General features: G+C 42.4%; 1 protein-coding gene across 1 annotated transcript in view; it reads right to left on the bottom strand.

Moving 5' to 3' along the window:
- The window catches only part of SLC9A7 (solute carrier family 9 member A7), an 80210-nt gene extending 55439 nt beyond the window's left edge, over positions 1-24771 (bottom strand). Inside the window, exon 1 of the mRNA XM_082279184.1 lies at positions 24428-24771. Coding sequence (XP_082135310.1) covers positions 24428-24698 — 271 coding nt within the window. The 5' untranslated portion in view covers positions 24699-24771. The remainder of the gene's footprint in view (positions 1-24427) is intronic.
- Between the last annotated feature and the right edge of the window lie 924 nt (positions 24772-25695).

The following is a 25695-nucleotide window of genomic DNA, read 5'->3' as shown; positions in this document are numbered from 1 at the left end:
ATCCCCTGCAGCAGCAGCAGAGCTGAAGCATTTCTTTCAATACAGACTTCTAAGCCAGATGAGTAAAATCCCAAACACTGAGATTCTTTCCCCCAGGCTCATCAGTGACCATGCTGGCAGGCACCAAGAAGAACTAACAGCAGGACCAGCAGGAGTTTTATGGTGTATAACAGAAAGCTTTCTGCTTAATCCTTGTGTTCTTTTACTGCTTTTTCTCCCATTTGCATGCTAGAATACTCAGCAGATCTCAAACAGGAGGCCACAAGTTCCTCAGAGTCTGAAAAATATTACTGTCAAATCTTTTGTTACAAAAAGATTTAGAGTAATAGCACCTGGCTCAGGCACCAGCAAGAAATGAGCTTTCCAGTCTAAAAAAAAAAAAAAAAAGAGCCCAGAAAATAATTATCCCCTCTCCTAAAGCTTCAGCAGAAGGAGTTATTAATCTGTCATTGCAAGGAGTCAGGCTTCAATCTAACCCAATTGAAACTCATTAAGCAGCAACAATCTCTGTGCTGATGCTGTCATTTAATTTTGAAGTTTTGACTTAAGGAGAGGAAGAAGGGGGAAGGGGCAGGAAATACATCCATCTTGGTACAGGTTTGGGTTCAGACATCCCACAATAGCTACAAGGAGTGCAGCTAAGTCTGTTTTCTCACTAGGAATATTTTGACATCCCAGCCTCAGGCTCTCACTCATTTGAAGAAAGTAATAGATATGTAGGGAGGCCTTCATCCTAAAAACCATTTCTGGCAACTTCTGATTAAGACAGGGGCCAAAACAAAGTCTTAGGAAGAAAAGAACAAGAAGAAATTTGAACAAGGTGAACAAAATAAAACTTCTATCAGGAAAGTTCTCCTTGAGACAACTGAAAACATTCCAGTACTTCTCTCTTCCCAAAGATCTTTTTGCACCAAGCCCTTTCTGGTTACATAACCTTCTACATGTAGAAGAGACAAAGGTTTCAAGCTGACTGAATTTTCAAGGAAAATAATTTTTTGCTGAGGTAAGCTCCATGTTCCCTAACTGTGGGCAGAAAACCAACCAGCACTTATAGATAAAATGGTTTGTGGCTTACAGAGAAATGCACTGACCCAAAAGACAGAAATAGCAGCAAGATGATGACTCTGGCTTTCTGTGATCATTATATCTGACCATAGAAGCCTTGTTATTACAACATCCAAACATATACAATCCAACAGAAGATCTACCCTGTCACATAGGAGCAACCTGCCCCTTACAGACATCTCCCAAAGCAGAGTCAACAAGCCACATGTTCCCCCTATTTCTCCTTTCTGGGTGACTGCTCTGAGCACAGGCACTTCATTGACCACGGCCTTCCCACAACCACACCACAATTCTCAATCCCACTGTACAGCTGTTCTAACATCCATCCCACTATATGTGCTTTGAACCAAAAAAAAAGCTGGCAAATGCTCCTCTAGAACCTTATGGACAGCTGTCCAGAGGAGCAAAGAAATCTACTATTACTTGTTTTCCTATGTAGTTTGAAATTTAAGCAGTTGTTTTAGTACTAACTGCAGAAGCCAGCAAATGACTTCTGCCATGGCCTGCAGTGCATGAGCAGTTTCATGACACTTCTGTCTTCCTGACTGATTCACATGAGTTGAAGAAGAAAGAATACACTTTGAGCTGTAACAAAAAAAGCCATCCAAAAGCTCAGCCTGCTAACAAGCAGCACATTGTCCAGAGGTCCCACAGCTGCAATTCCCAACCTCCTACACAGCCTGTTCCCACCTTCCTTCTTTCCTCCTAAATTGGCACAAGCTGTACCTTTTTCCATCTGAGCTCACCCTACAGTTTCTAGCCACTAACTTCTTCTGCTCCCACTGCACACTGATGCCTCCTTGCCTGCTCCAAACAGATCCCAGGTGCTGCTGCGGCCTGACATTTCTGCCATGCCTTACACCTTTTTTATCACCAGTGGTGCCAACATGGTGCCCAAGCAATCATATCCATTTCATCTCTTCTCTGCACTCCACCTCAACTCTAACTCCAGCGTGACTCACTAGTGGCACAGAAGAGGATGGGAACCTATGATTTCATGTCTCCTCCAGGCCAAAGGTGTCAGATGAGTGCTAATAAAATCAGAGTTACTAGAAGTGAAGAGCAGCCAAATGCTGCTACATAGAATAATGTGATCCACAGACATCCAGGGCAGCCACTGACACCACAGGGATTTGGTGCAAGACCCCTCAGCAGGACAGAAAAAGGTAGGGAGTAAAAGTCCATTCCAAAGACTGATCCCACGAGCTTCCTCTTAAATAAGCCATTTCAAGTGCATAAAGCATATTTTTTTTATCTATGCTGCCTTTTGGCTATTCATTCCTCTCCCCTGCATATTCTCTTGAACAAGATCAAGAACCTCAAGATCAAACATAAGAAATTCTCATGTTGAGACAGCAGGTTTTCTCACACAGTTTCAACACAACAGCTCTCAGCCCTACACTAAAATTGGACATGTGCAAAATAATCACTATAAAGCAGTTCTTGCACCCCAATGTAGACGAGTGCTCTGTCAGGAAGATACCAAGCCAGAAGAAGGATATTCATTTCACTTTTTTCATACCATAGCACTTTCGGGGCTGTTTCAGATAAGCATCACCAAAATACCCTCCAAACTTCCCTAAGTTTTTTCTTGTGACATGATTTATATGAATTCAAAAATATCCATTTTCATCAATAAAACTATGTTTAACCAGTTCAATTAGAAAATTGCTTCAGTCAACTTTCTCTTTAGATAATTAACTGCACATGATAATTACAAAAGCCTGTGAATTTATACATTTGCCACTAGAAGTATGAACAACTCCCACCTGACATAAAACTAGAGGACAGGGGATGGACTTGCACCCACACTCAAGAGGTAGCACAGAGAGTAGCAGGCCAGGAAACCAAGCACGGCTGCCCACCATGCACATCCTTCACCTTTTTTGTATACATGAGTTTAAGTAACGTGCCACATCACTGCTCAGATGTAACCGTCACAGCCTTTTCTTTTCACTTTTCCATTTAGATTTTTCAAGTAAAATACAGTATCAGCTAATTCTGGCTTCTATTCAATTTCACTTCTCTAAAGATACTCTTTTCTTAGACTAAGAAAATGCATCACAGAATAATACAAGAGCCAGTGACAGCAACATGTAATACTTTATAATGCATTTTACCCAGCCTGCAACGGCCATCCCAAACCACAGAAAAAGTACCTCGTTTAATAGCAACGTGCCTGTTAGGGCCCTGGTATCAGATAAGTAGTTGAAACTGACAGAAGAAAAAAAAAAACCACAAAACAATGGTATGTATAGATAAAAGGTTACTCCACCCTCCCCTAAGTGCTGAGACATTCTACGTCCATCAACACTGTTCATGGAGAGAGCTAGCTACCTCAGAGAACATGCAACTGGATTTTTGTTTTTAAAATTTACGTGCTAGTACTACTGCTGTTGGAAAACATGGTTAAGAGATAGATGACTAACTAGATACTTGGAGAAACTCCTCTTGAAACTTTAAAAAGTACTTACTACAAGATTTTTTTACCATGTGAATTTGCAGTTAAATGGCAGTGTATGTGCACTTATTAATATCCTCACAGCACAAAAGCTGGACCAGTAGCTAGCACATAAAGACCCCAGATTTACTTCAGTGGAGGGAAAGTATCTAGGGCAACTCATTGCAAGCTTCTGTTTTGCCTCCACCAAGCTTAGTTTTGGTACCAGCACCCCGTATACCTTGACATTTAGGGAAGCCACTAGAAGTGGTGAATGGCTCTTGCCCAGAGCCAGCAGGTAACAGCTGTCATCTCTTCCTCTTCCAAGCAGCCAAGTGTTAAAACAAAGATAAGTCAGCCTCGGATTTCCCATTCCTCCCATTGCCGCTCAAAGCACCAAGTCAGAAGAGAAATAACTTTTCCTTTCAGCCCTCTGCTTGAGGCTTCCAGTTCAACAGAGCATTTTCAGCACATGATACTTTTTACACCTCAGAAGACATGTTTTAATATGTCTCAGAGTATTACAGTTGAGTTCACATACACCTCATAGGCAGACACTGAATCTCTTTTGTGGAGTTCGTGTTAAAAAAGCCACAGATGTGCAATAAATGAAGTTCATTTTTTTCAGACACAAAATCCCTGGTGCACTTGAAGAGAGTTCTGATTTAACGATTTGCTTTTTAAAAGCCATTAGCAGTTTGTGAGAGCTCCCACACATTTCTCTTTCAGGCTGTTCATCATGCAGGGTGGGGGGAAAAAGAAGAGTATGCAGCTGCAAATAAAACAAATTACAGTGTTGAAGAGTTAGTACCGACTTAAGTCTGACAAACAAATCTAAAAGTTCAAGCTCAGATACAAAATTTAAAGACCTATTAGGACAAAGCATCTGCAACTTGCAACTGTTATAACTTCAGAGGAAAAGAAATGACCAAAAATTCACTCAAGACTCCAGGAAAAGAGAAAAAAAAAAAAAGGAAAAATTACTTTTTTTTTGTACTTTAGATGTCCGCTGAATGTTACTTGCTAAAACCTAAAAAACCTTTTGAGACCTAAAAGAAGCCACTTCCGTGGGTTTAAAGACTGAAATGTTTTGAAAGAGTTTAGAAAACTCCCAAACCACATAAAGAGCTTTTCCATTTCAGCTACCCAGCTTCTTACACAAAAGTAATTCAAAATGTTATCAACTATAGCACAGATTTCCTTGGTGAAATATGCCAATGTAATGACAAATACTTCTAATTTGTGCATTACTTTCTACTGGCTAAGGGTTTGCGGAACAAAGGAAGTCAGATTCTTTACTTAGACTGCCCAAAAACCAGAAGAGGCAGCAGTTTCAACAACAGCCTCCAAGTCAAGCTAGCAAATTTACATTCATAATGCAAAGGATGAACACTTTCCACTATGACAAGTAAGTCCAACTGGTGGGAACCTGCTGATGATTAGCAGTCCTAAAAATTGACTCCGGTGTATACAAAGACAAAAACAGAGCTCAAATCAGAAGCCTGGAATGAAAGAACCCCTATGTTCACAGATGCTGCCTAAACAAGTTTACTCAGACTGTATTCCTCCAAGATTCCCCAGGGCTTTTTACTGGAGACAAATACAAAAAATTGCCTTTATGGAGCAGGCTCAGCTGCATTTTCCTAGTGCATTAGCAGACCTTTATCTGCTGCTTTCACTGTTGCCATTTCACTGAGAGATACGAGTTGCCCCTCTCATTCATCTCCTGTGTTCCCTCTGGAAAAGTCTAGGTCCCAGTGAGCCACTCAGCAACAAGAGGACAACCAGAACACACAGGCTGCAGCACTACCTGGACACTCCTAATACTCATCCTCCTAAAATGGCAGTCTGAGCCTTGCCACAGTCCCCAGTGATCAGGAGCAAACCCAAGGTCTTGATGTGCTATACAAAGTATTCATTCTGCAAATTCCTTGAAGGTTTAATACAACAGGAGCATGGAGCCATTAAATTGATTACTGCTCTACCCATCAGACATGGTGTTGCAAGCACACCTCTAACTTTAGAGTCTGGTGAGAACTCTGGCAAAAGCAAAAGGTGGTTTTCAAAAGAGCTGCCCTCACTCTGAGGTTGCAGAGTATGCAGAATGAATTAAATATTAAGGCCAGACAAATTGCAAAGATGTCAACAAGACTCAAGACTTTGCAATCCAATACTGACAGGCTGAGCAGTCACTGTGGTATCTTCATCTAATATTGCTGTAGATTTTGCAAAAGGCATGACTGCACAAAAAGTAACTTGACTTTTTTTCAGACAAGGAGTAAAAAATATTTCTGTCAGAACAACATTTCACAGTTCCAGTTTCTGAGGAAATGTCTCATAAAAGCAGGGCAAGTTCTGTTAAATAAAATTTATATTTTATATCTTCTAGTCCTGTCCTCATTGATGCCTGTGATTTAAAATAAATTAACTGTAAAAGTTTAACTAGAGAGCTCCATAAAAGATTTTTAAAAGGAGATTTAAAAAAGAAAGTCAAGACTTCTTTAAAAAACAAACCAAAAAGTGGCAATAGTGAGAGCAGGTATTTTAGCTGTTAAAAGAATCACTTACTATGCTAGGAAGAAAAATCCAAACAAAATTATGAGTGTTTCCAAAGAGGCTTCCATCACAATTCTGCCATTGGTTATGAAAGAATAGAAACAGCTCTGTATATTTAGGCTTCCACATTTACCTTGATCAAAACTACAGCACTGACTCAAGGGACACCAGGAAACACATGGATGCTGGAGCAGGGATGGCACTGTGATCTAGCTCAGAGAGGGAGGAAAAGGGGGTGATGGCAAACTGACTGACAACAAAGCAAAGACAAAAACGCTTCCCAAGAAGCAAAGTGCAAAGAAGCTGTAACCAAAACCACATTCCCTGGCTTTTCTTTTCCCTCCATCACTGGTACCATTGCTTTATCTTAACTCTAGTGGTGTGTTTCTGCACAGAACAAAATTTTCTAAAGCAAACTGAAGTGTTCCACTCTGCACAAACAGCACAATAAACTTCATTTCAGTTTGTTTTAGAAAATTGCTCTCCACTCCCAGAATCAGCAGGCAGAACATGAGAACATTGCACTGGGTCAGACAGCTCAAACATAAAACCCAGCCTCATTCCAACACATGCCTTGGATTTGCTCTAAGATTAGCCTTGCTACACCTCACAGAAGATTCTGTGCACTAGGATCATTTGTTTGATCCTAGTGCAGTTTGTTAAAAATTGTTAAGGATATCAGCAAGGTGGGTCTCTTCCAAGAGTGACGAAGCCTTAAAGCAAAACCATGCTCTCTGCAGAGTTAGATTCCTAACTTGAACCCATAGGAGCCACCAGGTAAGGCCAACAACCACAAGCGCCTTTTCACCAGGGGACATGACTTGGCATTCGTGAACAAATAAGTATTTAGGGGTTTGGTTTAGAAGAGCAGTGGGCTTTCCAAGTTTCACTGATACATGAGAGGATATGTGGGAGCATAAGAAAAGAAAATCCCAATTGCAGGCATCAGAAAGGAACAACTGAAAGATGCAGTGAATGCTTTAGGTCTTGTTCCTTGCCACAACACCTCACCTGCAAGGTGAGGTCATAGCACTGCCCTGGAAACACACTGCAGGGTTTAATGTTCATGCGTACCTCGGGAGTAGCCATCACATTCCCAAAGAATAGGAGAAGGAAGGAAGAAAACTTCTCCTTCAGAGACACATGTTACATGGTTACAGCTTGATATACACCACATTCAAACTCTCTTCCAGAAGCTGACAGACACCACCAGGAGTAAAGCAGACCTTTCAAGTCAGCTGGTAATTTCAAGGTAATTTGCTGTTTTGGATACATTATCTCCAACAGTATCTAGGAGCTGATCCTCACTGCTGCTAGAAACACAACACCCTTGAGTCCAAGACAAAGCACAAGTTAGACTAGTACAGCTGAAACATGGGTGAGGCACAGTGGCACAAACACAATGATGCATTTTCTCAGAATGGACAGAAGCAGTGCGCAGGTTGATCTGGAACACTTTCAGAGTGTGAGTAGGACAGTCATTATTTTTACAGTATTCCAAGACCTGGTGAAATATCCTAGGAGTCCACATGAACATGGGATACAGTAATATTGGACACTGTTATTCAGTTTTCTGTGACAGAAGTAGCATGGAAGCTGGTTGATACGCACATACTATACAGTCCAGTCCTTCAGTGCGACCTGTCAAAATCATCAATAGGAACATGAAAAAAATGTTATCTGTGACATGGCTATGGTAATACAAATCCAGCCTGACAGCTAACAGCTGGGCAACTGATGTCTACAGAAGTGCAAATATTCAATTAACAACATCTATGAGCAATAATCACAGATGTCCTGATGTCAGGAAATGCAGTCACACCAATTCCTGTCAAACCAGGGAACACACATACATTAGCAGAGAACTGCAAAAAAACACACCACTGTGTGCTCAAGTCTAGTACTAGCAAAGATCCTAAAAATGGCAAGTGCATACAAAATAATTTCACTGAAAATCTGAAGAAAACTGTATTCAAAATATGCACCTAGGTGTCTCATCTAGTACTGTGTCTTCATCAAGGGAAAATCTTTTCTCTCTTGCTGGCTTGCTTCCTTTCCTCTCTCTCCCTCTCTCTGAAACAGCTGCTGTTTTCAAGCTCTTAGTTTGCTATTCAAAGGCCTTCATGCAAGAGTTGTCAGTAACAAACTATCAGTAGCAAAATACTGTTCAGAGAAGATTGTCTTCAAAAAGCACCACTAATGTTGACAACTTCAGTAGCTGTATCAAAGTACCTACATTTACTTGTTGACTCAACCGGACGAGATTCCACAGTGAAATCTCAAAGGCAAGGAAACCTTTTTCAGACCAGAATATTAATACTGTATGTAATAAATGACACTCACTGAAATGCTGTATTTTTCTACAGCATTAACAGGTGTTATATTTGGTTTGTGCAGTTGCTAAACCAGCTACTGCCAGTGGAATCGGAAGCCCCAGGCAGTCAAGACATGTCCGTGCCAGACACACTACTCACACGTAGTCTCCAAAACATTTACCAAACAATTTCACTTTAATTCTCTATTTTAAGTATCTTCCTATGTTTTATTTATTTGAAGTGCTGGTTGTAGTTGAACCAGACTGTTAACATGAGATATTCCTTGAATTGCTCCAGTAATGGAGCACTGGGAAGTGCTGCATGCCACGTAAGAGTACAGCAACTGCCCAGTGACCATTTACTCCTGATTAATATCTTATGCAGAAGAGACTTTTATTACTGAGGATAAAATTGCTAAAGTTCTTTATCCAAACATGATGGAAAAAAAGTCTGCATTTACCCACACCTACAACATCAAGGGCAAATTGGAATCTGAAGGCACACAGCTCTTGGTCACAGTACTATTTATATTTGAGAAACACAGGGAACATTTCAGACTCCAGAATCAACTCTGATCTTCAGCCAGCACAGCAAAGTGTTTCTTGTTCAGTGCTCCTGGCATAATACAGTGCAGCATCCCACTCAGAATTACAAGCACCTTTTTGATAAGACTTGTCTGATAAGACAAGCACAGCTAGCAATGGAAAGTAGAATTAAAATCTAAAATTACAAGCTTTCAGTGAGAAATAAACAAATCAATCACACTTAGGAAGAGAGACAGCATGTGCTGTACTAGTGTGTCTTGGATTTTACACCACCTCTGAGTACTCTACTGTGCTTTTAATAAAATGAGTATGTTACCCAATGCTAACATTTTTTTCAGCCCAAATACTCCACGATATACTGACAACTGAATAAATGCCTGGGACAATCTGCCCATTCATGACCACTGGAGTTCATCATTCCTACTTATTCTTCATCCTTTGCAGATGCAGTAATCCTTATGAATGCAGGCTTTCTTCAAATTGTAAAGAATGGCAATAGGGCCATAATGAGAATCCATCCAAAGTAAATCCAAGCCTTCAGAGCACGCACTGAAGATTTGCTGATCTGTAAAACTGTCAGCTAGAAAACATACATATTACAAACAAAACAGGAAAATGGTGGAAATTGAGTCAAAATGGTTTATGAAGCACTGCAGCATTTAAATGCTGTATTTAAAAAACCACATGTGCTTCTGTATGAATAAAGTTGTTCCACAGTACCTTCCCTCCCAAATACAGAGAAAGGCTACCTTTCCCCACTCCTTTTTATTTAGGCATCAGTAACGCACAGAAAGAAGGAATGACAAAAATATAAAAGAGGTTACAGGTATGCTGAAACATTGGTGCAGGTATTGCAGAGCTTTCTGTTGCTTCTGTACAAAAGTATGTTCATGTCAGGTCCTGACAATGATGTGTTCTGAAGCTGCAGCAATTAAAATAGTTCTTTAGAAAAGAAAAATTATTGCTGCAATGCCTATTCATGCCAAAGACCTCAAGAGAATTACTGCTTCAGTGAGCCTTTCCTCAGCAGCAGGCAAAACCAGCTTCACCGTGCTTTTGCTAGAACCCAACACAAACAAAAAAATTTCTCCCAAACTCTAAAAATATATTACACAATTGCAAATGCAACCCAGTAAAAATACTTTTTTTTTTTGCAAAGCTTTTAACAAGCTGTATCAATTTAAGCAAGAGGAATTGTTATGAAATATGAGCAGGTTAAGCAACAATAAATGGGAGATCAAATTGGATAACTGCTCCTTACAGCAAAGTGTTACCTAGCTATTAGACTAAAGTATAGAGAACCAGTTTTGGGATTGGAGATAATTATCCTGAGAAAGCAAATAGACTCTTCAGCCTACCATATTCTTCTGGAATAAATGGCTGTAATATTTCAAAAGGAACAATAGAACTTTGGGGATGAGCACAGCATTATCATTGCGACCATAATGTTTTAGGCTATGAGATCCAGATGGGTGCAGGAGAAAGTGTCACATTTGTTATCATAGCAAAGCATTGACAAAAGGTGCTCCCAATTGCTCATGGTAAATACTGACAGACTGAACTGTCAGATCCTTGGGAAAGCACTCAGAGTGTCAGGCTGCCAAGTTTTAGACCACAAACATATCAATTTAAAAAAAATGGCAGACAATATCACTACATATATAAAATCCACATATTCATTATCCTGCATAATCACTGGTCAGTACTAAAATATTTCCTTTGAGGACTGGATTCAGTTTTGATTACTCTCTGAGTAAAAGATCATATTTTCCAGCCATCTAAGTGGAAAATTCACCATTAAATTCAACTGAAAGTTAACAAGGTGGACCACAATTTTTCTGCCATAACAGTAACTAAAAATTTGCACCAAATCAAATGGAAATAAAGGACTGAGAGAATCTTGCAACACAAGCAATGCACACAATGCCCAATATTAAGACACTTGTGGCAAACACCAAAAACCCCACACAGCACCCAGGAAACCCCCCATTAATTGTTTTACCAATACCCAGACACCCTTGAAAAGAAAAAAAATTAGTCAGCTCTTTTTATAACTGTTGACTAGAAAAAAAGGCCACAAGAAGTCACTCCTCTCCTCTGTGCCAGGTTAAGACCCAGCCACAGAGAAGGGCGCTCCAGCAGCCCCATGCTCTCTAATTCACACTTGTCCCCTAAGAGAGATGGCAGCCTACCCGCTTTGCATCGCGACGATAAAGAAAAGAGTATGGGCGTGTTGCAGGCACAGGTAGATCTGCAAAGTCAGATTGTGTTTAGCTGGGGCCCTGTGTGATCCTTAAGAACAAAGAGCATGCACAGCATTGACTGCTTCAGAGTAGAGGTTCCGCTTTTCCTGGAACTGTAAAGACAATGCTGATGGAAATCACTGAGTAAAGACAGAATCACAGCTCACGATCTGAATCAGCTGTGAGTTTCCCAAGTGATCTTGAGCAAACCTTTCCTGTTGCACTTCAGATCTAGTATAATTTTCCATCTTTGAAAGGCAAAAATTTAAATCAAAAGGTTTTACAATGCTTGGATACTTCGTATTTCATGGAGCTGTAAATACACACAGGAACTGTTTTTCCATCCCATATAAACATGCAGTTTATAAAAAGTTTTTATAAAAACTGGGTTCTAACTTCAGGCTGATGAACATCAGTAGCCCAACTATTCCCCTACTCCCTGCTATCACACTGTTCCTGTAGGTGTACCAAGCAAGGAGAAGTAGAAAGAAAAAAAGCAGCAGCATAAACAGGTGACTAAAAATATTTTTGAGGGCTGAACAATTTACTTGTGGTGGTTCAGAGATGGTGCAACTGACACTGGCTTCTGAAGACCTTTGTCATTATATATCTCAACAGCCTAAACCCAGTCACAGCCAGGAACCCCCTCCTCAGTTAAATTCCTAAGAAAAAGTGTTCTTTTTCAGGATTTCCTATTTATTACCTCAAAGGTTTGATGTTACTGGACTGTGACCTGCAGACCAAATATAAAGGTCAAACAAATAGCACAGAAATATAGCAAGGAAAACTAGTCTAGTAAATCAGAATATTTTCTTCTTTGCAGAGATGCTTCTAGTTTTTCAGCCATTGATTTCCCACCCCTAAAAAAAAATCCATATGCCCCCCCAAATATTTCTGTCTTCCCATAGCCAGCATCTCAATCCATTTCAATAAGCCTGACTGAGTCCTCTGCCTTTGCCTTGGCTACATCTCCTTCTGCAGACACAGTTCAGCCAAGCATTTCCCTTGGGGTACCTGTTGCTGCAGGAATATGTTCTGCAACTTCTGGCCAGGTTAGGTGACTTCTTTGGTACTGGCTGACCTCCTGCTCACTGAAGCTTACAACAAGACTGCTTCATCCTCAAGCCCATGAAACCCTAAGTCATAGATAAATTTTCCTGGCCAATACAACTACTTGTCTAACAGAACATGTCCTGCAAATGTGACATCCCAGTAGTAACTCCTACTCCAAGGAACTTGGTCAGTTCAAGTTACAGTATGAAAATGAGCTTTGTTCCAGACATAGCAGACATTTTAAAAATAGGGTATTGTTTTCAAATTAATTTTCCTTAACTTTGAAGCCCAGCATTATGGAATGGACCTCTGGCAAAGAAGCTGATAACAGAAATAAATAATGTCTTCCCAAACCTTTTTAACAGCTCTAGAACACCCTCCTTGTTGCACCAGTCCACTGCCTCGGAACCGCTGTCCTGTTTGAGCAGGAACTTCCCATAAATCTGCATTTGTCAACAAGCTGCTGTTTCAAGTCTCTCAACCAGTAAGGCAAATACAATGTAACAGGCAAACAACCTACAATGAAAACAGTTAAATTTAGGAGCACACCTAACTATTAACTTCAGGTGTATCAGCTTTCCATCAGTCATATATTTATCTCAGTATATGATTCACAGACTTTTTATATTCTCCACACAACATACACTCAGTTTATGTATCAGGACAACAGAAAGAAGAGCCTAAGTTTTAGTTGACAAGTTTTTCTGGTGCCATTAAAAAAATACCATATCCACATGTAAAATGGTGTATTCTCTATACTAAATCAAATGCAAGAAAACACTGTTTCCAATCAAGTGAAGCATCAGAAATCTGTCTCTGTGCTCAGATAGAGTATTACACAAGAACAGGCTATTCTGGAAAGTGAGCAATTCAACTCTGAGCTGTGCATGCTGTGTGTGGGTGCACACACATGGGTCAAATGTGATCTGTTCAAGGATCAAAAATGCCATGCACGTATTGCATCATTTGGATTCTGGCACTTTGACATAATTATAAAAGCTCGAATTATTTTTCTTATGCATTGCCCTTTTCTACAATTAAGGGTTCTGAAGAGCTTGGAAGCTTTAGATCACTGAGAGATGGGGTTTTTTACAAACTTGTTACGAATGTGTTACTTAATATAAATGTTACAAATTAACTCAAATTTCCTTGTTGACTGTCAAGGAAAATTCTATAATATAACCCTGGTGGTAAATAGTCTCAATGGTCCAAGTTTTCTTCTCATAGCTGGGAAATCCATATGTTGCTCACGAGTCAAACTTTAAGCATTTTTTTAAAGTATAAGAACTAAAAACTAGGTCTTGGTCCGGACACAGTCTATTAGCAAATTAAAAAATGTTAGTTTGATTCTTGTTATGATTAAATGGTCACAGAGGGAGAGGCATCTTTATCTTTCACTTTACTGAGGACAGCTGAGAACACAGCAACAAAGCATGAGAAGGCTAAGGAAAAAAGTTTCTTATAACACAAACAGCAAAAGTTTAATCTGAACAAAATTCTCCTGTGCCTTAAGAACCAGAACATCAAAGGAGCCAATGCTGAAATGAAAGCCTGGACTGTAGATGTGTAGAGAGACACAGGAATTCATACTTTACTCATATGTTACCTCGACCTACACAGCTTATAGGTGAAGACAAGGCACAGATAGTTTCATCTGTGGTCGGGGGAATCAGTCACAGTGATGGAGACTGTGGTTGCAGGAGGAAGATAGAAGTGGTAAGCTATTTCAGCCATTCTGATCTTGAGCCAATCCTCACATTTCCATGAGGCAGGGAAGTGAGGAAAGGTTTTTAGTTTAGACTGGGGGGAAAAAGAAAAAAAAAAAAAAGGTAGGTCTGATGTATGGAGAGGAATCCAGGCTGTCAGCTTTAAAATAAGCTATTGGATGCACTGCGGGGAGAAGTGAAGTAACAAGGAAAGAGTGTTAGGAGATTCCCACAAAAAAGCAGGCAGTCAGCATAATACAATTTCTAGGAGAGCTAAAATACACGACAATAGTAATACCCACAGGAACCACTGGAGAGCAAGACTTAATGTGCCAGAATCATGAGAATGAAGAAAGAAGAGCAAAAGGAGGCTAACAAAATTTGTATAGACACCATGCTCCAAAAATTGTGGGAATCTCAACTGCCTCTTGGAATTGAGGCAGAGTTACCTAATTAGGTACCTAATGCAGAAAAAAAACTTGTGGCCTGCTAACAGAGAAGTAAAGACCACCTCTGACTTTGGCTAGTGAGCTCAGCAAACCTAATGCTTCAGAGACAGATTTTAGGTTTGTCTGTTTTTTGTTTTAAGAATATAACTCTAAGTTTAAGCAGTTCCTAGAAGGTTGAGAGCCTGATAGGGGGCCTTAGCTTCCACAGGCTAAGAATAAAGTGATCATAAATGCAAAGCAGATTGTGCTTATACCTCCTGCCCCAAATTTCAGTCTTTAGGAGAGGGGCTATGTCATATATATGAACAACAAATAATGCAAAGTTTCCCCTGTCCATAATTAGGTTTGACAAAACACTATCTAACATCATAAGCACCTGATGCAATGAGATTAGATATTTGTGTTTGAAGCACAGAGAAAAAAAGATGTCACTGTCCCATCTTTTGTACTTTGGAAGAGATCCCAAAGCCATTAGGATCAAAAAATGAAAATGTTGAAATAAGTATACTCAAGCATTTGCCAGCAAAAGCAATAAACCCTTTTTATGACTCCCTGAGGAAATGGGGGACATAATCAAGTACTAAGTATCACCAAGATATCTATGTTGACATTTTCTGTTTCGTGCAGGCACATGTATAATCAGAGTATGCTGCAATTATATTTTGTTACTGCAGCTTAACAAGCAGATCATCATTAGGAAATCACTCACTAACTCTTCAGTCATGCAGTGCTGAGGAAAAGATTAATTTTATATCTACGTATCTCTGTAAAAGATAATCAGAAAGATTGTGTGTGTGTATACACATTGCTTTAACACAAGTGAACATGGTTGAAAGAAGGTCAAAAGTCTCCAGATATAAAAATGAAATTCACAAACAAATTTTTGCAAAGTCAGACATACTACTGTGCAGAGACCAAAAGCAATAAGGTTTAGCCTGAAACAGTGTCCTGGCACTCAGTTACCTATATAAAAGCCTATTCCAGATTTAACATTATTTCACACACAACACATCTTCAAAATACCCATCTTCTTCCAAGAATAATTCATTGTAACCCATGTCTGGTGGGGATACGTTCCCTGTAAGACACCAGTATTGCAGATAGGAATGACAAAGCCACACCTTTTATGCTGTGCAGCAGTATAAAGATGACTGTCAAAGTATAAGTCTTCAAGACAAACTGAACAAGCAGAAGTGCCTGCTTGAATTTTGTGAGCCAGGAGAGGATGCTACAGCCAGCCCTGCCAGGCATGTCTTGTGGAAGGTCACTTATAGTCAGCCTCCTCTTCTCTTAATATGTAACATTACATAATAATAAATTAAAATACCAAAGATAACCCAGGAGAAACAATCGGGTGGCACTTCCCCAACAGAAATAAACCTTTACACCAGTTTTCTTCTTCCATGTTATTCTTGTATTTTCCAGACAGTGCAAAACTGCGGTGTAGCCAGTGATGCCAACTCCACGCCTGTGAATACCCTTTCCTCCCAGCTAGCCAGGGAGCCCTCTGTGTTTGCTACTTTGAACTCCTCCAGGGAGCCTAACTTCTAAAGGATACTTTGAAAGCATCAATTACACAGCAAAGCTGAAAGCCAATTAAAATAAGTTGGTATTTCAAGCCATGAATAACCAGTTTAAATATAGCATCTAGTAGCAAACACAAATACAGCATGAACTGTATTCTCTCTCTCTCAACCACTTTAAGCTATCAGCTTCATTGCTCCTACACAGAGAAGCAAACACAGTATCAGCAAGCCAGAACCTAAGTAAGTCTTTGGTGAATTGCCATTACATGGAAAAGCCAATCCAGATCACTTTCAAAGATGCCCATATGAAGCCTCTACTTCTCCAAATGTAATTTTTAATACTTCACACTAGATAAAAGTAGAGTTTGTAGTTCACCTACTTAATCAGCCAGATCCTGAGACTGCAAGTAACAGTGCTGGGTATACAAGGAATGTAAATACATGATCTCCATACTCAGCAGAGTTTTGGAAGGGACAAGTGTGAGGTTTTTTTCAGCAAAGACTGTAAAGCAAGTTCTCTAACTGCAGCAGAGGGTGGATTCTGTGGCTAAACATTAACAATTCACTCACTAAGAAGGCATTTTAAGAACAGTCAAGTTGTCTAATGGATAAGGAAAATCTTTTCAGAGTAAGACCATTACACAATAAGTAAGTACAAAGAAGACTGACACAAAGGAATGAGAAATAGGAGGGATTGTGCAGCAGTAAAACAACAGCAGAGAGGCATATGGCATTTAAAATGCAGGTCCCCCTTTCACTACTGAAGGACTTGATATCAAGTGCTAAGAAGTGTATGTGTGGGGGAAATAATTTCTTAGAATTGGTGTGGAAGCAGATAGCTTTCATTCTAATGGATTCTGAGTGAAAACCAAAAGCTAGTCATATCCATGTGGGACACTTGCTATTTTTAAACTATCATCAGTTATAACATCTTTCTGTTAGTATCTCATATTCAAAGCAATGGCAAAGGTTAACAGCAGTTTTCATATTTAATCCAGTTCTTGAATTAATGGAACAGCCTCCAAGCCTCAGAAGCAATAACTACATTCACAGTGTGTTGGCACTGCTCATGGACACGGCGTGTCCTGCTGCAGAGCTGACACAGGGAAGGCTCTCACACGAAGGTGACACCAAGCCACACAAGCAGCTTTCTCTTCAGATAGCTACTGATAGGAAGACATGCAGGTGCACACACCACGTTTCCATAATCAGCCAGCACATTGAAGACTGTCATCTTATGCATAGACAAGTTAATTGCATTTTAGAATACATTTGTACCATGCTCCTTTGTTTCCACCCCTTTTTCTAAGAATAGTCCACCAACTTCATAGTAAAAGACCAGGTGAACATGTCAAACTTACTTTTTAAAAAATCTCCTCAATCCTAACTTATTTTTTTTTAAGTCTAAAGGAGAAGTGAAGACAGCTATGGAAAGGCATGGCATTCTGATTAAGCAGACCACTTTATTTAAATATTTCCACAAAGCCAGCCCACCAAGACCCACAGCTTTGCTGTTCAAGCTCCCCCCTCAAGGAGCTTGCAAGGTAACAGAGGAGGAATCAGTAATATGCTCATAGTGTGCACTTACAATATGCAACAGGTATCTGAGTGCCTTCAGCTGCCTTTAAAACCATCTACTACAGACCTATTTCAACAAGGAAGAGGCATTTTGAAAAAAGCTACAAACAGAGAAAGTGGCAGCTGTGAAGTAGCCCGGACTACAGCAGACCTGCAAGTCCCACCAGTGTGGCATTAGGGCCAGGACCCTCCAGTGGCAGCAGATCTACACCATTGCTGAGCCATCAGGGGTAGCAGTGTAGCCAAGCCCACAGACACTCCTGGCAGCAGCACTGCATCCACAAGAGCTCTGCCAGGAGAGGGGTGTGGTCTTTCTCCATGTATCACTCACACACACATCTGCATCAAGAGAAACGAAGAGCTTACACCCAGCCTTTGAAAATGAACATGGAATACCAAAGCCATGAAAAAAGCACAAGAAACCACACATCTCCTCTGGCTAAGAACACAGTTCATCTCCTCAACTTTAATTTAGAGGGAGCCTTCAACTCCTTCTCCCCCAATAAAAGAAAAAAAAACCTGCAACAGTTTCTTCCACCGTAACTCCCAAGGCCCTTTAGGTACTTCTAAAGTAAAGAGAATTGTATGATTTCAGGACGCGGCAGAAAAAAACCACAAACCAACTGTTTCCTACAATTTTGCTTTTCTCCCTTCACAGTTAATTGCAGGCTGAAGTGCTTTTTAACAGGGGAGAAAAAAGCAGTGCATTTTAGCTAAATTACCTCTCTCTGGTAGTCAGAAAAGATCTGAACTGCTGAGAATGACTGTGTATTCTTTATAACACTAGTAAAAAACCCTTCAACATAAATACTGTTCTAAAAAAATTGCTTGTATCACATTATTTCAATGTAGACACCACTTAGTCTAAAGCAGGGCGAGAAAGGCTATATTCAGTATTTAATGGGGATAAAGCTTTAATCCTGAGTCACAAATAAGTACTATGTGCTGAGAAAAAAAAAAAGTAAGTCTACAAGCTGGTATTTATGGCTGTCAGCATGGAAACAACAGACTTGAGTCAGATACTGAGGTTGTCTCTTGAACACACAGGGGAAGCTCAGCAGCCCTGTGCTGGACTCAGAGCATTTTAGCATGTAAACAAGGAGAGAGCATCCGTGGTACACAACACCTGTTAAAGACCTAGATAGGAACTGCAAAATATTTTTACTTCTGGCTCCTAATAGGCTGAGATACATAGTTCTGGACTGCAAATTGCATCCTCTTTCTTTTCTAATAATGGTGGAGCTGAGGTTCCTGCTTCACATATCTGGTTTCTAAATCAGTCGAGGGTGAAGCTGCCACCTCTACCCAATGGAGAGAATGGTTGTTCATATAGCAGGAGATGGGGGTGGAAATAGCTCCCTACCAGAACCAAGGAAAAGGTTTCACCCAACTCCCTAAGATATTTTGAACTACTCTGCAGAGCCAATTGGTATGGGAGGCCAACTTTCAGAAGGAAGGAGTGGGGAAAGGGCTGCTGTGCAACAACAAAGTGAGATTTGTGGGGACTGAGGACACAAGAGGATCATAGCTAGCTGAACCATGACAATTTTCAGTCACAGGGAATCAAGCCCAGAGCTATCTTTGTGCGCTGCAGGAAACCATCCTGGCTTGCAGTCAAGGCCAATCCCCCGAGAAGGGAGAGTTTGAGTAAGTCAGGGGCAAGACTTACATCTGTTTCCAGTTGTGTCAGGAGCACACACAGCAGAAGTCTAGAGTTCTCTCTAGTCACTCTGTTAGTGAGCCCAGGACACACAGTACTTAAGAAAGGTTGCACAGATACACCTAAATGCTGCCCAGAGCTGGTGGTACAGGTGACCCAGAAGCAACTTCCTGCTGTGTGGATAACTGCTTTGGGTGAAGGCAATTTCAGCGTTCAGGTGCTCTAATCTTTCTACGGCACAGGAAGTGAGAAAGAACTATTAAAGATACACTACAAAGGAATACAGCTATAACCACTTCTGTTCAGCACAATACTTTTAAATTAAATATCTAAAAGAACAGTATCTGAACTGTTCAAGCTGTTTGAATGACCAATTACAGTTCGTTTCAGAAAATTTACAGTGCAGTATTGTGAAATCCAGAGATAAGATTACGCACCAGTTGCCACACAGATTTTTCTTAACACAGCCAAGAAAACTTTCCCTGTAACTTTTCTATGGCCATCTTTAAAACAAAGGCTAACTTTACCAAACAAAAAGGAGGCAGGTGAAAATCCAAACCTGATCTCTCCCATCAACCTCTTCCCAAAAACATAGACCCCAAAGACTAAGTAAAGAAGCACCAAGATCGGGACACCATCAGCACCTGAGAAGTAATTTGGGGCATCCTGTTAGACTTGATAGCTTTTGTATACTCCCTCACCATCTCCTTTTCCATTTCTTCATTTGTGCCAAGAGCAGAAATTACTAGAGTAGCTGCAGATGCTCTGCATCTACAGATCAGATCTGTCCTTGTGTTCTTTCAGGGAGAATCATTGGAGGACCTGTACAGAGACACATTTCTATTGCAAAATAGCAAAGAAAAACTGGAAGTGGTTCCAAGAGAAATATTTTGAAGTGGAAAAAGGAAAACCTCAAGCTCCTACAGGGCCCAGATAAATGCAACACTAACCTGTCATGGGACCACCTCACTCTGACTACAAGCTTGTGTACCACATATGGGTTACCTCCCCTCAGCTCAGCACACTCCAACCAACCCAACCAGAGCACTCACACAGGAGCAGAAGGCAGGCAGGCGTGTGAGCTCTGTGGTATTACAGATCTGCCATCTGTTTGTGATAACTTTCTAATTCAGATGAGAATTACAGTACACGCAGAGGAACACCTCTCCCCTTCAGCCTCTGTGTGGTTCCTACAATTACACGGTGCTTCAGAGCAGTACCAACTTTAACAGCCAGGTATGTCACCAAAGGCTTCCTCACACAAAAGAAATCCAAGTTGCCATTTCTCTCTTCTCTGGCTTATGCCATGATCAGATGGTATTCTGGTGTTGGTTTGATAGAACTTCTCATGAAGATGAAGTTAACAAACATAAAAATGAACTAATTTATCTTAATTAAATACTCTGCCCTTATAAAAACAAATTAACAAAACCCCCAAACACACAGTAACAACAACAAAACCCTAACCCACATAAACAAAGCAACCCAAATGCATGGTCATGAGGACTACAGACGAATTGTACTCCAAAGATATTTCAGAAACACCAGCAATTTATAAGCTATCCAGCTACCCCTGCCTGAAGAGCAAACTTGAAATACATGTAAGTTAATAAAAGCTATATAGCATTTCTTCTAAATTTCTCTCACAAGAAGAATTTATGGTTTTTCCACCCAGTCACAGGCCATAAAGCAAGCTCACAGAAAAGATTTGTATTACAATTAAAACACACTGAGCAGCCAAAAAAACTGAGCAAGACTTACCTTAAAAGCCTGTAACAATGTGATTTAAAATAATATTCGGGAAGAACAAGCAGGTTGCCAGAGAAAGGATAATGTTCTCAAAACTGGGTGCTCAGTTATGATCCTAAATCTAGTATTAGGAGGCTTATGCCAAAGGGGCTTATTAAAAACCAAGACTAACATTATTTTGCTGGCAGTGGAGATGAGTTAGGTCATCTCTAGCATGAGTAGATAGATACTAGAATTCTAACAGAGAGCACTGCAGCCAGATGAACTAAAAATAGACCTTTTCTGTATATTGCTCTGTGGATACAGAAACTTAGTCTGACACAGAGTATTCCAGAACAGATACAATGTTACAGCTTTTCTCTCATTTGTGTTCCACAAAAGGTAATCTATTCCTCTTAATAGATTCTTTTTCTTTCACTGTACCCAAGTTCAGTTTGCTTTTACTTTTCTCTGCAGCACTAGCACATGTGGCCCCCAGGCATTCCGGAACAACCCCACGGACAAGCAGGTACCTGATGGGACTGACACCTACGCTGATTCATGGGTGACCAGTTGCCTGAATTATCACTTATGAAAAGGGACAAAGTAATTGCCTACTGGCAGTGATACCACTGGATCTGCCGGGAAACATCTACATATCCAGACAGCTGCCTCCTAAGGAGCAGAGTACCAGGGGCCCACCACCACTTCCCACCCTTAAGTCCACCCTGAGCTGTCCAGGTGCACAGCCCATCATGTCCTGCTGCTCCTACCACACGGTGATGCTTCTCAGCAGAGAACCAAGAAGCTTGCAAAACTAAGTCGCCAGTGAACCTCTTCAGGACAAACATGTCTCGGAACACTTCACCCTCCAACTCAGACCAACGCTAAGAAAAGCAAGCATCACAATCATTATCACAAGTTGAAATACATGTGTCAACAAAGTTTCAATTCCTTAATTTCTCTTTTGTGGATTGGTGTTTGCTTGCGTTGTATTGGATTTTTTAATTGCTCCATAATAACTTGCATTAGCAATATTAGCAATACTGTTGCTGGAGCAGCTGATATTTGCTAGTATTTAACTTCCACAGAGCAGCACCTTTGTTGTAGTTTCAACACTAGAATTTAATTGTATTTAGCACTTTATAAGCTAAATAGATACTTGTGCTTTTAGGACTACAAACTGGCATATTGCCTTATCATTTTGTGTTTAAGGCAGACCAATCAAACATATGCACTTTAAATACATATATAGTTTTTTCAAAAGTGCATTTCTTAGATAGCAAGTTATCAGCAAAATAGAAACCCATCTATCAGTTTAACTGCTGTCTTTTAAGCAACAAGGAAGAGGGGACTTAAACCCAGTTATCAGAACTATAACAGAAAGTTACTATGGCACTTGCTGTGTTATTCTTTTTCCTCTAGAGAAAGTCTGTGAAATGCTTAAGTGAAGCCAGGTCTCAGCAGAGCTTTACCAGCATGGAGGCAAACCATGTTAGGTAGGAACTGAACCCGCTAAATAGGTTTCCTGGGATGTTTGCCATGACAAGGCAAGAGTCAGTTTTTTTGGGGGCAGAACACCATGTATTTTGATATAATAAGGGGACTCATTTAGAAGGCAAGTGTATTGAGGAATGATCTATGAAAGCAAAATTATTTAAGTGAGGGCACACCCAGAAAATGCAATAGTTTGAGCCAATTACTCTTTTTTGGATGCTGCCAGTGGGGCTGAAAAAGACATAGCATAGTGCCTTTCCTAAGACAAAATTTCAGCACTTGTACATCAAATTGGGAACCTAACACCCCTTTCACAGATCAGGAACTGTGTGTTAAAGCAAACTAATTTGAGTTTAATAAGAGGCAGAATGCCTCCAGTTGAACAATTTCTCATTTCCCACGCAGCTCATCAAAACACAAACCCAAATGCCCTTGATACCCTGACACTTGTATTGCATGCATTAGCACACCCACATACCCAAGATTTTCAGCATAAACTAAGCCACTGAAATGATCGTAAAACATCATAAATGAAGTTTCCAAAGGTGACAACACTAGGGTAATACCTAAACATCTTCAATACCACCTTACCCTGTCTCTTTTCCAATCAATACAGACAGTTAGTCTACTGTCTCCTGGGCACTCTTCAGCTGCTAAGCATTATCATGCCAACGCATAACTTACTTACATGCCAGTTGTTAATTTGTTGGTTTTCAGCAATGAGAATATGTAAAGTACACAGCAATGCAGCAAGGAGATCAGTGACTAAGAGCAAATTGGGATGGTTTAAGAGAAGCATCAGCAGAGGAAAATTCCACTGCTTTGCAAGCAATCACATAGCTCTCAAGAGCAGTAGTAGTCATCGCGGAGGAAACGCTTCACTTTTCCCCTCCCCTCGAGTGCTGAATTTCTCATGTATGTTTACACTCAATATGCTTATCCCGATCAACATCGGGCAGGTGTTTCACACGATTCAGCAGGAACAGATTCTGCTGGCGAAGGAGAAGAAGTGCCCTCGGCACTTGTGGCAGTAGCCAATCACCAGCAGACAAATAATTTTTCAAATGGATGGCTGCTCTTCAGCGCAGCCCGCTACGCTCTGCGTAGCAAACTGCGCAGCGAATACAACCGTGGAGTTCCCCGCGGAGCGAGGGCTCTGCGTCCCCAGTTCAGGCTCACCTGCCGCCCTCTGCGCCAGGCATTCACAGCACCAGGGAGAGCAGACCAGCACCATTAACATTTTCCAGCAGAACCCGACTTCTCTGGACCATCAGGCCCACATCGCAGGGGGGACAGACAACTTCTCCTGAAGGATTTACTATCCCTTTACTCATATCCACCGAGGAGAGGGGCCTGGAGTGGGCGAACTCAACTCAGTACAGCCCTCGTTCCACCAGGAGGGCTCGGGATGAGCCGCGAACAGTGTCGGGGCGTCTGGTGTCACTGCAGTCAGCCAGGATCCGCAAACGCGGGCCGCCAGTGACAGCAGGGCGCCGACAGCCAGGGACCAAACCCGGAGGCTAAACACGCTCCTTTCCGCGCTGTGCGGCCACAGCTCGGCGAGGACAGCGCGATGGCGCTTTCCAAAGTCATCGCCGCGATGACTTGCACGGCTCCGCACTCCATGCTGCTGAAGTGTACTGCCGGCCAGCTGCCTTTCTGCGGCGGGGAGGGTCACTGGAGTGCTGTCCCCGGCAGCACGGCCACGGCGGTGGGGCGCACCTTCCCGCAGGACAGCGCTCCGCTGCCGCACGGAAGGCTGCGGACCGCGTTTCCCCCTCAGTGTCCTTCTGTCCCCAGCCCCAGGAAAAGCACCGGCGAGGGGAGGGGACCCAGGAGCACCGGCGGAGACTGTCGGGCTCTGCGGCGAGGGGCTCCCCCTGCCCGGGGCTTGGCCTACCCGGGCGCTGCCGCCCGCCAGCCGCAGCGGCTCGGGGCTCCTCCGGCGGCACGGAGGGGCACGGCCGGTACCGGGCCCGCCGCCACCCCCGGCCCCTCCCGGCACCTGCCGGGGCTGAGACCTGGGGCCGAGGCGCGGGCGGTGCCGCGGCCCCGGAGGGACTCACCGTAGATCATAGCCAGGCCGGTCTCGTGGAGGAATCGGACGCGGCGGTGCTTGAAGAGCCAGATGGTGAGGATGGTGAGGGTGAGGAGCAGGATGAAGGTGAGCAGGCTCACGCTGTCCTGCCGGTGGCTCTCCTCCGCCTCCTTCTCGGTGGCGAGCTCCTCCATGGCGCTGCTGCTGCCGCCGCCGCTCCGCTCCGCCGCTCGCAGCCCCCCGGCTGCCAGCAGGAGCAGCAGGAGCAGCGGGAGCCGGCGGCGCAGGGACTCGGCCATGGCTGCGGGAGCCGGGATGTCGCGGCGCCCCGTCTCACTCCGGCGGCGACCCGCGGGCACTGCCCACCGCCTGCCCGGCTGGCGGGGGAAGGAAAGAAGGACGGCGGGAGGGGCGACCCCGGCGCGCAGGAGCCCGCCCGCTGCCGCCTCCCCCGGCCCCTTAAAGGCGCAGCCCCGCCGGCGCTCGCCTCGGCCGGGCAGCGAATGCTGGTCCGCCGTGAGGACGCAGTGTCGCTGCTTCTCCAGCTCCCGGCCCGGCCAGCCCCGCCCGGCGGAGGTGAAGGGGTGGGTGGGATTTCCCCCCACCGCCCCCGCGGGGCTGGTTCTGCTCCGGGAGCTCCAGGTGCCGCCTCGGCGGCGCGGGCAGAGCTGCGGTGCCGGTGCCGCTCTCCCTCCCCGCGGTGCAAGGCGAACCTGTGAGCGGCTCTTACACCGGGGCGGTGTTGGAAATCATCACCCCAGAGACCACCTTGCCAACTTGAAGGTTTTCATCCAGGTACATCCTACTGGACATTTGCTTTTAGAAAGCAAGACAATTGTAGGAAATGAATAGAGAGCTAGTCAGCAATTTTCACTTGAAATCTTTTTCTTTTCAGTAAAAAACAACATACGTTTACTGTTTTAAAAATAATCTCAATTTAGGGGAAGGAAAGAAAAGTCACTTTTTGCAAGCAACCCCAAATAAACACCTTCTCCTTTAGTTTTTTTTTTTTTTTTTCTTCTTAAATGAATCGCAACACCTTTAAAAGATGAAATACTGAGTAATGAAATTGTTTGGGTTTAAAGAAATACAAACAGCTGTAAAACTGGGTTTGTTTTTGTTTTGGGGGTTGGTTGGTCGGTTTTGGTTTTTTGTTTTATGACCTTCGGCAGGAGGGTGCTTTGCCTTTGGCTACCAGAGGAACACCCCCCAGCTTCCAGTGGTGGTGTAAGCAATGCTGATATTTCTGCTCCTGGGGCGTTTCTCCTAGTTGTTACTTTCAGTCACAACATCTAA

The sequence above is a fragment of the Coloeus monedula genome (genome assembly GCF_965178545.1).
Source record: "Coloeus monedula genome assembly, chromosome: 3".
Classification (NCBI taxonomy): Eukaryota; Metazoa; Chordata; class Aves; order Passeriformes; family Corvidae; genus Coloeus; species Coloeus monedula.
The sequence above is the reverse complement of the archived record's forward strand: the minus strand, read 5'-3'. Positions and strand labels throughout refer to the sequence as shown.